At 33.2% G+C, this 14,118-nt stretch overlaps 3 protein-coding genes across 4 annotated transcripts; all 3 read right to left on the reverse strand.

The window, feature by feature from the left end:
* Nucleotides 1-313: 313 nt before the first annotated feature.
* Nucleotides 314-4,382, reverse strand: LOC100793309 (pyridoxal phosphate homeostasis protein). 2 transcript variants are annotated; one of them, XR_001389623.3, is made up of 8 exons: nt 4,010-4,367; nt 3,799-3,865; nt 2,674-2,720; nt 2,448-2,535; nt 1,782-1,915; nt 1,515-1,613; nt 1,340-1,414; nt 485-577 (listed from the first exon to the last, which is right to left on the reverse strand). XR_001389623.3 is itself a non-coding variant. In XM_003532091.5 (7 exons), exons 1-7 carry the CDS (start codon nt 4,232-4,234, stop codon nt 503-505), a joined length of 735 nt encoding a protein of 244 aa, XP_003532139.1. In that variant the 5' UTR covers nt 4,235-4,382; the 3' UTR covers nt 314-502. The 2 variants fall into 2 exon arrangements, 1 of the variants encoding a protein (XP_003532139.1); XM_003532091.5 differs by lacking the exon at nt 1,340-1,414 and having other exon boundaries at nt 314-577; nt 4,010-4,382.
* Nucleotides 4,383-7,796: 3,414 nt separating this feature from the next.
* LOC100794169 (stigma-specific STIG1-like protein 1) lies at nt 7,797-9,185 on the reverse strand. Its single transcript, XM_003532093.4, has one exon. The coding sequence runs from the start codon at nt 8,528-8,530 to the stop codon at nt 8,051-8,053; it is 480 nt and encodes a 159-aa protein (XP_003532141.3). The 5' UTR covers nt 8,531-9,185; the 3' UTR covers nt 7,797-8,050.
* Nucleotides 9,186-12,726: 3,541 nt separating this feature from the next.
* On the reverse strand, nt 12,727-13,819 carry LOC100794696 (protein transport protein SEC13 homolog B). Its single transcript, XM_026129775.2, has one exon. The coding sequence runs from the start codon at nt 13,817-13,819 to the stop codon at nt 12,914-12,916; it is 906 nt and encodes a 301-aa protein (XP_025985560.1). The 3' UTR covers nt 12,727-12,913.
* Between the last annotated feature and the right edge of the window lie 299 nt (nt 13,820-14,118).

The following is a 14,118-nucleotide window of genomic DNA, read 5'->3' on the forward strand; positions in this document are numbered from 1 at the left end:
CTAATTTATTCAACAGCTATATTGATAATATTTTGATAACATCTTCATTTCTCTAGGTCATAAGCTCTTTTAGTAAGGTTAAGAGATGAATGAATTTGTCACACTTTTTTATTTTCAGATACTAAAATTTAAATTTTCATATTTTTAAAATAAATTTGTTAACATTATATATGTTCACAGATAAAAAATAAAAAAAAAAGACAAAGATTTACTCTCCCTCTCACTACATACACACATTCTCTATTTAGCATGAACAAGCACTCTGAAAAAACAAAGAAAAAATAGGGAGATTTTGCATATCGATTATTATTTGTTTTTTTGTAGAGATATGAACTTTATTATTACCAATTCCATCGCGTCAATTACAAAGGTAAATGAATACAATACAGTTCATAACATCTGTGCATTAATGAATACAGTCTGTATGTATACATAGATAGACAGAGGAGAGAGAGAGAGAGAGGGAGGGAGGGAGGAAGGGAGAGATTACAACTTCTTGCTATTATTGTTTCTTTGCATACTCCCTCGGTCCAAATATTGTGGATCCAATTCTTACATTAGTACTACCCATCTCAATCTGAAAACAAAAAAATATTTTTGAACAGTTGCATGTATACAGTTGATCAAGAGTAAAAGAACATCAGCTCGTTGAGAAATCTTAAAGTAGTAGTTCAAAAAAAGGATGACTCTAGTAAGTAGTAGTAACTTATCTATCGATAAGAATTTCCAAAATGTAGTAGTAACTTATCTATCGGCATTCCTACTGTGGTCTTGGCTAAGGGGTTTTGAGAAAGGTTTCACAGTGTTTTGAGAAAGGTTTCACAGTCCATTTCAATCAATGGGCAAGCAGCTTTACACAAAGCTTTTTGTATCAGTAGTAGACTACATAGTTACGAACCTAATTCATGTAAATTTCATAGCAAATCTATATCCATACACTGGTTCCCTTTCAGAATATGAATGTCTGATTGTGGAACCATTTGTATGGTCCTTTATGTTCTATTCAGTACCTCTGGTACTCCAATTAATATATAGCTTACCTTTGCTGATAAAAAAAAAAGAATTTCCAAAATGCTTCACAACCAATACTAATTAAAAGAAATGTGCCAGTGTCATCATAACAATATCTACAAACCATGAAAAATGCTAACAACACGCTATCTAATAGTACTCTATTGTTGGGTGACATTCATGTGAGGTTCACTAAATGATGTGGGTCTTACTCTTACACCCTATATAATTTAATGATTTTCATTTATTACTTAGTGAGACATAGCTGAATTCGATTCAATAATAAAGAATATGTAAGTGTGTTGTTGTTTGTTAGCATTCTTCATACCATACACTATCAGCATCACATCAAGTATCAAAGAACCTCATTCCTATGGTAATTGTCAATTCATTCCCTGATGAGCTAAAAAGCATAAAAAACTGTGAGATAATTGCAGGTGCAATCATGCAATGCTATCAAGAAAATTTGAACTGCTAAATAACTTCAGTAAACTATTCCATACCGCTAACTCAAAATCGCCAGACATGCCCATTGACAGTTCACATTCCTCCTCGGGCATTTCAAGTGCCTTGCATACTTCAGTTCTGCAATTTGATAGGGTCTGATTTTTCACAAAGGAGAAAACCTTAATAAATAGACAAATAGAATTTTGAATACAAGGCACATAAAACTGTACTACAAAACCAACAAAATGATGATAAAATGCAGACTAAATTTCAACAAAACAATATTAAGGCAACAAATGAAATATAACAATAGAATTCATCACCTGAAAGTTCTGTGGAGTTGAGGTATAGTCTGGCATTCCTATTGTCATTAAGCCAGAGTACACTAGGTTTGGGCAGCTCAATTTCACATGTTTTGCAAGCTCAACACAGTTGGAAGGATCAATACCAGATTTGGCTGCAACAATATAAGAATCCATAAACAAAGTTCATTTATGTAAAATATGTATGAAATAAGAGCATTATAATATACTCTGACAAATAATGCATGTCAACAAAGTACTTGAAATCCCAAGACATAATAGAAGAATATGATACACTATGTTAACAAACAATAGCGGAATAGCTGCAATCAGTGACTAATTAAGTAACATTACTGTGTCATTATCTAAAATGAATAAATAGAAGTTTGAATGCAGTACAATAACCCTGGGATAAGGGGAAAATATATATTCTGATTGATGGAATTTCATGCAAAGCATTAAAGAATTAAATACGAATAACAATTCCCTGATGTCAAATTAAGAAGTCTCAGTACATGAAGACAAGTCAGTAACACAAATTTACAAGTTACAATGTACACAAGAAGGATTTCCAATGCCTCAAGCAAGAATTTGCCTCACACCCAAAGGGAGTGAGGAAACCTCATAAGATCCAAAAAGTATAACAAGGTGTTAGAGTAACTCATTATCATTTTAAGCTTAACTTACATTCTTCTCCACTCGTATTTACTTGCACCAAAACCTTCAGAGGATTTCTTCCAAGGGTTGATACCATACGGTCAAGATGATTTGCTACCTGCAGTTCCAGAGGTACAAGAACACTTTAAGGTTTGTCAAATAGCTAATGGTATTCGTTAGAAAATTAGCTGTAACAAAATTACAATTTGAAATTTTAACAAGTTATTCACAAGTAACATTGATTCTACATGTCTACCTTCTGATTGTCCACACTCTGGACCATGGCCAGATTTGGAACTCCACCTGCATAAAGTATGCAAGGTTAAGATTCACCTAATACAAGGCTACTGAAGAAAGGAACAACTAAACAAGCTCAAACAAACATAATACAAGTATAGCAATATTTTCAACAAGTACAGAGCCAACTGAAATGATGTCCAAAACTTTGCACCCAGCTCAAATAACAAAATTGAACTGGTAACAGCACTCAATATGTGAAATTTAGTCCCTATTTCATCTCTACCATTTGTTGCTGTTACAACACCATGAGATTGGTATGGTGTGCTTATATGAATTATAAGGATTAAAATAAAAATAATCCTCACGTAATGGGACCAAAAGTAGTATTTGTTCACTCATTTTCAAAACCAAAATTAGTATTTATGAGAATCAAATTAAAATCAATTGTATGGACCAAATTGAAAATCAGGGTAACATGAAGGAACCAAAGTATTTTTGAAGTATGTTAACAAGTTATAACTTTGGATTTTTGAAAATAATCCCAGTGGTGAAACATAATAAATAATCTTTAAAAAAAATGAGAGATGTATTAATATACTCCCAATTATTTTTTGAATAAATAATATATATGCTGATAGTGTAAAGGTAGTTGTTACATTGTCATCCAATCTCAAACTGCATGCATAATAAGTTGTTAACTTTTATAACAGCTACCTTAAAACTCATATTAAAGATGATTTTTGATCGGTTGACAATGTTTTCCTATTAAACTCTTGATTTTCTTTTTAAAAGTATTTTAGCAGTGTTACAACTGAGATTCATTAAAGAGTAATAGTCTATGCTTGAGATTGATAGTGTAAATTTTTTACACTGACAGAGCATATAAATTAAACTCTTTATTAAAATACTCCCAAAGGAAGTAGTTTGCTAACATAGTCCTTCTAAAAAAACAAGGTAGTCCCCTATATTATATATGCAAAACAAGAAGCTCTGATATGATGCCAATATCAAATTCAAAAAGCAATCAAAGGCCACATTTTCAATTCAAATCCTAGTGAAAGCATAGAAGGGCATTCATTACACATCAATTAAACAAAAAAAAAATAATTGAGAAACAAAATTCTTTAAAAAAAAAATATACCCAAAAGTGTTTTGACTTTGTTGCTTTGCAAATGCCCAATGAAATGCCACTCAACGTCTTGAGGAAGCTGCAGGCATGCCCCAAAACCAAATTACTAAAAATTTCTAACAATAAAGGACGAAAATAACGAAGCATTTTTATTTTTAATTATAAAATCTCAATTCAAAAAAATTTATATAAAAAATACGAGTAAAGGTAATTTTTGCAGCACCTGAGGAGCTTTTTCGATGATTTCTTGGACGTAGTTTTCGCCGAAGTATCGGTGGCCGGCGTCGTAGAGTTGTTGAATCAGAGTGACGGGTTTCGTCTTGGAAACCGCCACGACCCGGACCCGCTCGGGTTTGGACCCGGATCTCTCCGCCGCCTGATGCACCCGGAGCATCACCGACCGGAACGCCGTCATGGCGGCGCCCTCCGCCACCAGCGGAGAAGTCATTGGGTTCGGGAATCAGAGGGTGGTTTGGATTATGGGACGGAGCGAAAAACAAGTGGCGCGCGCGTTGTCGAGTGAGGTGTCTCGTCTCTATGTTGAGGTGGTTGGACACTGAACACAAAACAAAGGAGCCAAAAAAAAAAGATAAAAAGAATATTGAATATTGAATATTAATGGTTAGAAAAAAAATACATTGTACAGGATGGATATTTATTTTTATATAATTGAAATCATAATAAATAAATATTATTAAATATATAAATTATATTATAATTAAAATTCATCATAAATGAATATATTTAAATCTCATTATCTAAATTATGTATTTTAGTTTATAATATAACTTAAATAAGATATTATTTAGTGATATGTACACAAATTTCTTTTTCTTTATAATAATCTACACGAATTTCTCTTGATATGAGAGAACGTGTAAAAAAAATGTTAGAGAATAGGCTGATAATGCTTTTTAAAACAAAGTGTAATAATATCAATATGTATCTTGCATGACTATTAAGTTTACAATTTATATGTGATTTTAGTTGTTCAAATTTCAATTGGACTCCTTTATAGGTATTGTAATTATGTGATGTTTGTCCCCCAAAAATAGTTATAATTACACAATTATGAAATTTGAGAAATTAACATTATACAATTTTGATATCTAAATACTTAGTTGGCACAAGTGAAAATCATAGGACTAAAATTATACATTTATTATATTTGAGAAATACAATCAATATAATTAGAATCTGAATTATTAAAATAGCACAATTATGGGATTAAAAGTACAATATTAAGCAATAAATAAATTACATATCTTATAATTTCTTTTATGTGATTTCATGTTTTAAATTGTTTAAGCTAGGACTTATTCTGCCGTAAAAAAAAAGCTAGGAAATATTCTTTTGAAAAAAAAAAGGATTGATTTGTTTTCAATGTTATTAAAAATATATTTTTTGACAAGTCACTAGAGAATCATTCATTCACGTATCTTGTATTCTATTAATATGCAACCAATTTTTCACAATCTTCATAGTATAAATGACTGATATTTTTAGGTTAATTATTTCCAAAATCTTTGTTAACCTTAAAATAATGGTTAACCACGTCTCCCAATTTCAACCAATTAGTTAGCTTCTCTACAACTGTTTTCTTTATAATTAATTACCATCTATTATCGATTCATTTTGTTTCAAATTGGAGTTAAGGCACAATCAATATACTGGGTTATGTCAATCCAAGTCGTCGAATTAGTCCAAATCGTAAGTATTAATCGAAGTCAACACCCAATTAAGACTTGAAACACATCTATGGATAGTGAATCGTACATTAAGCCAAAGTAAAGCAACTTTGTTGCTACACACCAAAATAGGTTAATATTGTCTTTGAGAGGTCTTAGCTAGGCCTTGTGTAAGAGAATGATCAATCCACTATAATAGTTTTCGCTATTACAGTGACTTTATTATAGTGGACTACGTGTTTGTCTGTAATGTAGGCAAAATATAATGAGTTTAACCGTCCATAAATTACATATATGACTTTTTTATGGATAATAACAGTGAAATGTAGTGGGTCTATCCGTCAATGTTACAATGGACTTTTTCACCATTATTGTGTCAATTACGAAATATTAACTATTTTTTTTTAGGTGTCAAAGTTGTTAGCGACGGTTTTTTCGACTGAGTGCGATGGAAACTATATAAGAGACTTAACCCGTTGTGATGAAAATAAAGGCTCCTATGAGTAACCCACTGTAGTTCATATCCACTCATTCTCCGAATACAACTAGCACTACTCTCGTACAATATATCACTATAAGATATATAAGTATTAAGTGTTGGAGTGTCTTTTTACATGTGCAAATTCCTTTACTAAGATCTCTCAACCTTGCCGAAAAGCAACATCACTATTAGGAAATTTTAGATTTCTATCAACCCAAAGCTCAATTAAAGTTAGTGCTAGTGGTCCCATTTTGACCACATCATATATAAATCAAGTTGATCATGCAGTAGTATGGTTTGTGAGTTAAGGGACTGTAATGTCTCAAACCTAGGACCATTCAATGAAATTGCAATAAGCAAACTATTAGAACATGCTGTAGAGAGACCCATGAAGTACGTACGGTTTGATTTATTAGTTTGTCAGGAAAAAAAATATTTTAACAATTTCTCGTATAATTGAAAAAAATTAATTTATCAGCGCCCAATTCTTATTCTTTTTACTCCTATTGGCAGAAATAATGTCGTTTTGAGCCTCATTTATTTATCAGTTATCACACATTTCAACATCTTTTTTATAATTATAAAAGACGTTTGCCACCAACAAGAATCATAGATCAATATATCGATCTATTATAAAACAATTGTCCTCCAAGAGAGTGAAAGATCAACTATACCCTTCTCATATTCTTGTCCACGGAGACACAGGAATGCAAGTGAACATGCCCATTTGCACGAAAATCCATTGGACGGAGCTTCTATTGGCTACATTCATGTGAATACAAGCGAATTTCGAGGAAACCCTATGGCATGCATTTGCTTCTGATCTATAAGTTGGGTATCTTCGTTTTTCAGAAACAGTTTAAGTACTAGTTAATTAAAGGTAGCTTTTGCTGGACAATATGTTATCTTTAATGATAAGTTTTCAGATTCATGGCACTTTATTTATCCTACACTCCACATTGAAAAATGACTCTTTTCTGAATTGTAGTCTTCGTATTTTTACCAAATTTATCCACAACTCTTGGAGCATCCTCAATTCAACAAATTTCATAATAAATCAGGAATTTACTCTAATAATAATATCTTAGAATAATATATATATATATATATATATATATATATATATATATATATATATATATATATAATTCAACAACACTCAATACCCGAATTTAACTGAAGTCTCAAGATAAATATACTCGAGGTCATTGAACATGCTAATTAGTACGAAAACCATCGTTACGAATTCACACGAATTTCAAATTAACCCATCATGATAATTCAGACAAGAAAGAGATCTAGTAAAATCTGTGTCCAATAAAATTATGCAATTTAAGATTCTTGTGTATTCGATTATTTATCTTTAGTACTGAATGTTATTTTCCTAATTCAAATACACCCTTAATGCATTCACGAAAGCTTGATCGAAATCGCCAATAATTGCGCTGCGTATATATAGATATGCATGGTGCTCCCAACCAGTGACACTTCTTTTTTAGAGAGCAGGAAGAATAAACATCGGACTTGAGAAGAAGAAGATGAAGTTTTTTTATCAATTAATTTATGTTTCATTGAACATTTGTGAAAGAAACTATAGGGAATACTCTAACCTTTAATCAACTCTGTGAGATCGAGTAAACTAATTAATTTTCAGTTACTTACACAATGAGAGTACAAAACCAATTATATTCTTTTAAGTTCTTCTAGCTAGTGTTGATTAATTATCTAGCTCTATCCAATATATATATATATATATATATATATATATATATATATATATATATATATATATATATATAGAAGAAAATGAGAAAAAGAACACAACATCACAACATGTCACAATGTTTGATGAGATAATATATCTTATATATTTTCTTGCGGAGAATAGCATTATGCTTTAGGAAACACTTAGAACGTACGTATACGAAGATTGCTATATATAACTTTAAGAGGTAGTATATGCTATTGTATTTTTTGTTAGAGAACCACCACAAATGTGGTATACTTTATTGAACATTATTTAATAAAAATCACAAACCTCGTATAGTAATAATAACATAGTATTGGGGACGACTCATGCATGAACCTTAATTAATTAGGCGTAACCGCACATTCCATAGACACAATATGCACCCACTTCACACCGATGGTTACACTCCCCGCAATGCCTCTTGTCAAAGTTGGTATTAACACATTCCCCTCTACAACATGCATCAGTTAACTTGCACTTCATCTTGCACGCGCCACAGTTGTGGTAGTCATACCCTACATCAATGCACTTGTTGTTGCAACATGTTGAGTTCTTGGCACCCACCAAGGTGCAAACCTCGTGGTCCTTGTGGCAGTGATCAGCAGCATTAGGGTTTTTCACTTGAGCGAGGAAGCGACTCACCCTCTTGGAAGGAAGATGCACATTATTATTCTTTTGATCATGAGGGGTTGATGATGATGAGGGAAAATCATGGTGCACAAAAGCTGGTTTTGCTTCCTCTTGATGAGTGATGGTTTTCATCGTTAGTGCGATGGACAAAGCCATGGTTATTGCTATGACGAATATTGCTTTTAGGAACCCCATGGCTTTGCCAGGATCAAAGTTAGAGGGAGTGCTAGCTCTCAGAGAAAGGGGAGATGATTGAAGAGAAGAGTGTGTGTTATTGTTATTCTTCTTTGTTGTGTATTTGTTTTTTTCTTGGGAAGATGTGGTAGAAAATGAAGGGGAAGGAGGGCTAGGGTTTTATAATAAGGGAACTAAGGGAGAAGTTGACGCCGCAAAAGTTGTAAAAGGTGAGGGAGATTGTTGCATGGTGCATCCTGTTAGAAGAGTGTGATGGGATTTTAGTGCATATTAATTTATGGTTTGACCTTTAAAATTGCTTCAGCCACGTATAACTTGAGCACTACAGTATCCATCATTTTTAAACTTCATTTTTCCTGTATGGTCTATTATACCCTTCGTCGGTTCATGAATTGTATGATCTCTAAAGGTGTAAAATAGTATTGGGGTGTCATCAATCTTTATTCATGATGAGTAATGGTTCACGTATCAACTTTTATTTCAATTAAATATCTCAGGTCAATACCTTTGGTTATTTTCATATCTCTTTTCTTATTAGAAACTTTATCAATATTTATATTTTTTTTCTTTTTTTCACTTTTTCTTCATGTGTTGCATGATACAAAATAAGTATTTATCAAACATTTTTCTTTGCCATTTGTGGATCGTGATTTGTGTAAACTGTGTCCAAGAAGATCCGAATCACATAAAATTTAACTTTTTTTTTATATTAGTAAATGTTAGTTGTTTATAAGTTTATACTAATGAAGAGATTCAAACACACAATCTCTTTCTTAACCATCGACTCAATTGTACATCTCATAAATTTAAATTGTTTAGAGTTAATTTGTAAAATTTACTAATTAGATAGTTTTAGTAGCAAGTTTGTGAATAAATTAACAATACTTGAAAGAATAATCAATTTAGTGAAATAATTTATATTTGATTCTTTTTTATTATAAATTTTTTTAAGTGAATTAGTCTCTAATTTAATAGGTTAGAGACACACCTACTATCTCTAGAGAAAGAAAAGTGATTTATTTAGGATAATTTGTGAGTTTCTTCTGACTTCCAATTTTTTTACCGCATGTTATTGTATATAAAATAACTCAAAATAAATTATGTATTATCAAGCTAGTGAAAAAACAACCGAGAACCAATCACGCACTTCAGTGACTTAACCGTGGACTTAAGCAGATAGCTGGGGGCCTGGGGGTTAGTCCATGTATCCTGTTCTAATTTGTTCTTGTGAAATTCAAAGGGTAATAATGACTTTTCATCGTCATCAGCCACCATTCGTTGAAACCGCAGTGGACGGCCTGAGGAAATTAAGGCATGCTGCTAGGATAAGCAAAGGGCATTTGCCATACACGTTATTAAGAGCTTATATTTAACAAATTCATTTCAGAAACTCAAAATCCAGCTACTACGCTTCTTCGTGTTTAACATGCTAACACAAATTAAAACAAACTAACTTGGGTCCAAAGGCTGGTTTCCCTGGGACTGATCTGACCAATTTTTTGTGTCAGAAAATTAAAGCATGTGTTATGTAACTAAGCTTCAAGAATTCAAGTTATACATGTAAATGTGGCTTGACACATTTGGTTAATAAATATACTCTCATGCTTCATTATTATAGGTATGGATTCAATTCTCTTGACTCACTTTTTTTTTTTTTGGTAAACAATTTTGTCAAAAAAATTTCCTAACATCTATGGTCTAGTTGAGTCTTTTTTTTTATTTTTTGGTAAATGGTCTAGTTGAGTATTGAGTAGCTGTAAATTAAAAAGTGGAATTGCTTGCAGTTTGCACACATTCTCCTTTACATGAGTTTCTATTTTCAATGTGTCATTGATATTCTATCCGTAGTATATATTGGGATGCATTTTCATTATACCACTGTTTTTGCAAAAGAAAAAACGAACTTGAGTTATATTAGTAGACGTGCAATGTGTAAGCCATACACAAATATGAACATTTTTTTTATAAACAAATATGAGCAATTAAGATTGAAAGAGGGGCTTGGAACTATATGAGAGCTCCAAATGCCACCATATAATAGGTTGTTGGTACATAGACCTTGAATATTGGACCGATTGGTTTTTAGCTTTGACTAGGTAGCTTTTGGGTCCTTGTGCTTTCGTTATTGCAATAATTTGTTTTATCAGTGAAGAAAAACGTAAAATTTAAACAAGACTAGAACCATGAACTTGTAGACACGATAGTTCTAATTTTCCCACCACATGTATAAGAAATATTCTAATACTATACGAGTATTATTAGTTTATTACAAAAATCTGCATAAGCAACATACGTTTATATCGTTGTTGAGGTTTGTTGTAATAATTCTAACAATTTAAATTCCCAGTCAATTAAACAAGCTCAACCCACTAGGCCTCACCACATTGAAAGAAGGTCCAAATTATCTTAGCTAGTACTTAATTAGTTGGGTCGAGGGTTATTCTTCGAGCCCCAATGTGTCAGTAACGTGCAAATATATAGCCGAATGTCAGCACTCCATATATGCTTGAATCAGAGGATTTTCAATATCTACTTGCACTTTTCATGCTACAAGTTTCATAATATTTAATGTCTGCATTCTGGAAAATCTACCTCATGACTGCCCTTAGATGTTGTGGCTCACTTGCATTTGAATTTTATATAAATAAAGCACCACCATACATATAGATTAGTAGAACCACTCACTTTCTATATACTGTTAGCTATATTGGTTCATTTGTTGACTTAAATACTGAAGTTCCTTTGTAAGTTTGTACCACAAATTCAAGGGAGTCTAGCTGATCCGTGAGTTAGTTGATGTAAATTTTCTGTTTTATCTTCGATTCTTACATATAAAAAAAGTATGTACCACAAAAATGCATGATTTACTTGACTTTGCTTTGGACTAGAGCTAGTCCATCATCTTCATATCAACTTGTGGAAGATCCAGTTAGCCTTAAAAGCCTCTAAAGAAGGGAGTCACACCATGATCTCTTGGCTTCAATGTTAACCTTCCTTATGTTCGACTGTTTAAGCGGTACCGGAGAGAATTGCCAAACACGACCTAATTCTTTCCAAACAAAATGACCTCTAACTACTGTCTAATGAGGTAAGGGGCTTTCGATAAAGATAGTCAAAAACAGAATGACCACGATGACAAAAAGCTAGAAACTTAAGAACTTTGTACTAGACATTTATTTCAATCTTATATAAGTATGATCGAAGGGTTTACCATGAGTTACAAATATAAAAATATGATTTTATAAACGTAAAAAAAATATAAACTGATTTTAAATATTAAAAATCTCGAGTAAGATGAAAAAAATAGGATAAGGAATAAAATTTCCTCTTAATCTAATCATTTCCATCGCAAAGGAATTGCGTCCCAAATAAGGGAATAGAAAGTGAAATTAATTCCTCGTTGTAGGAATCGAGCCCCAACTTGGGAAATCTACGGTAAGGGCGAGATTTTTAATTGATTTTAATCAAATTATTTTTGAATTATCTTTTAACAAATTAACAAGAAAGTGAAATTGATTTGGGTTACTTGTTTTCTTGAGTCATTCTTGGTTAGGGTCGTGAATCACTTAAGATACTTAGTACTTGAATGTTTAATATCCTCACTTTGAGAGTGATTGTTAGCGTTTGACTTGCTTCTTTTTGAATAAATAAATCTATATAGACTTTTGCTTTGAAAGCTCGTCTCTTAAATTTTCACATCCACTTTTAAGGGTGTGGCTGCACCAAAGTGGTTAATAAGCATGCTGCGGCATCTAACTAGTTAGAAATTTGTCCTACTGCATAGATATCCCTGCTGATTATGTCTGTATTAAAAGTAAATCATTCTTTTGCCATACATCAAAATTAAAATCAAACTCAGCTCTGGAATCACAGGACAGTTGCAAAGAGCAATTTGCATTATAATTTATGAAGTACTAACCGTATATATTGTTGTCAGATAAAAGATATTACCCTTACCCTAACTATGTAATGCAACATCAATAAAAATAGCCTTATCCCACTAGGTAAGGTTGATTACAAGGATCATATCATGTTTTTAGGCTGGATTATAAACCAAATTATGAAGGATATTATTTACTAATGGTGATGGATTAATCTCGATAATCCAAAATTAAACGCCACAGCCATTAATTTATGCAACTCCCGGAATATAAGATATTGTCACATTATATGCTTGGAAAACATCATTCTAAATCTTAAAACAACTCAAACTAATCAACTTCATTCTTCCAAGCACAAAATACTCAATGGATCACAAACCTCAAGGAACTTAGTGCATTATGAAGCACAATTAATCAACTGTATAATATGCAAAGAAACAAGATGTCAACTATATTTCAAAACGAAAATTCTAACCATTTTCAAAAGGAAAAATATCACATTCTAAGGCTCCACTGTTGTCACCTGTTGCCATTCCCCATCAACTGCTTCCTTCCACAATGTCACATTGTTGTTCCCATCAGCCACAGCCAATATGTTTCCTGTCAATGACCATGAGACCCTCCAAACAGGGGTGTTGAAATCATTCAAAACCTTGCCTTCCCACTGATCCCCCTCTTTCGCCACGGTCCATATAATCACTTTACCGTCCTGTGATGCGCTAGCAATGGTAGATTTAGGGAGCCCTAAATTGGGTGCCCAAGCAACATCTCGAACCCAATCCGTGTGCATCTGAAGAGCAGGGAAGCAGTCCATCTTCCAGAGTCCATTGTTTAGCTTCCATACCTTCACAGTATTATCACAACCACCAGAGCACAGCTTCTGTACAGGATCAAGCAGCCCTGCACCGACAAGGGCTCCGGGTGCCATCGATGGTGCCCATGACACCGAAGTGACACCAACTGGATGAGCCTGATCAATTCTCGCAGTGTCCCAGCCACCATCTGCTCTTGCAGTCAAAACAGATATATTCCCATCAGACGAGCCACAAGCCAAGCAGAGACCCAACTCATGAGGCGCCCAAGCAACCGAATTCACAGATGACTTGTGGTCGTCAAACACATGAGCTTGAGTCCATTCATTTTGGTTGCCCTCCTTCCAAACAATGACACGGCCATCATAGGAACAAGACGCAAGTAGAGAACCAAACTTAGGGTGAGCCCACACCACTTGCCATACAGGTCCTTGGTGACCGGTCAAGGTTGCTAGATGCTGAGAGGCCGAGTTGCTCACCCCAATTATCTTGATTGTGTGATCTGATGAAGCCGTGGCCAGCCTCTTACCATAGTAATCCATTGCAACATCATGGACCGTGTCTTGATGACCCGTTTCAACCTTCTGAGAAGGCATATTTCCGCTATCAACACAAACATAATGCAAACAGTTAGTTCCAAACAACCATTTGCAAATGAACTAACTAACCTAAAATCTAACTTAAAACAAAACTAAACTAAACCCTGTGTTAACTAGTCACGTCCAATGTTGAAAAGGTAAAACAAATCTCAAATAAAAGACAGTGAAGGATCAACAAAAGCATAAGCATAAGATTTAATACAATATATTTTCCAAGTAAACAACAATTCAAGCTTCAAAAAACAATTCACTTTACATAATTACGAATCCATCAACAAAACTATAATACCCAAAAG

The sequence above is a fragment of the Glycine max genome, chromosome 8 (genome assembly GCF_000004515.6).
Source record: "Glycine max cultivar Williams 82 chromosome 8, Glycine_max_v4.0, whole genome shotgun sequence".
NCBI lineage: Eukaryota > Viridiplantae > Streptophyta > Magnoliopsida > Fabales > Fabaceae > Glycine > Glycine max.

What these genes read in the sequence shown, in the direction of transcription:
- LOC100794169 (XM_003532093.4), bottom strand. Translation starts at nt 8,530, where the DNA reads ATGGGGTTCCTAAAAGCAATATTCGTCATAGCAATAACCATGGCTTTG.
- LOC100794696 (XM_026129775.2), bottom strand. Translation starts at nt 13,819, where the DNA reads ATGCCTTCTCAGAAGGTTGAAACGGGTCATCAAGACACGGTCCATGAT.
- LOC100793309 (XM_003532091.5), bottom strand. Translation starts at nt 4,234, where the DNA reads ATGACTTCTCCGCTGGTGGCGGAGGGCGCCGCCATGACGGCGTTCCGG. An exon ending in TCATCGAAAAAGCTCCTCAG is followed by an intron (nt 3,866 to 4,009) that starts GTGCTGCAAAAA and finishes GCATGCCTGCAG; the next exon opens with CTTCCTCAAGACGTTGAGTG. An exon ending in CAAAGTCAAAACACTTTTGG is followed by an intron (nt 2,721 to 3,798) that starts GTATATTTTTTT and finishes TACTTTATGCAG; the next exon opens with GTGGAGTTCCAAATCTGGCC.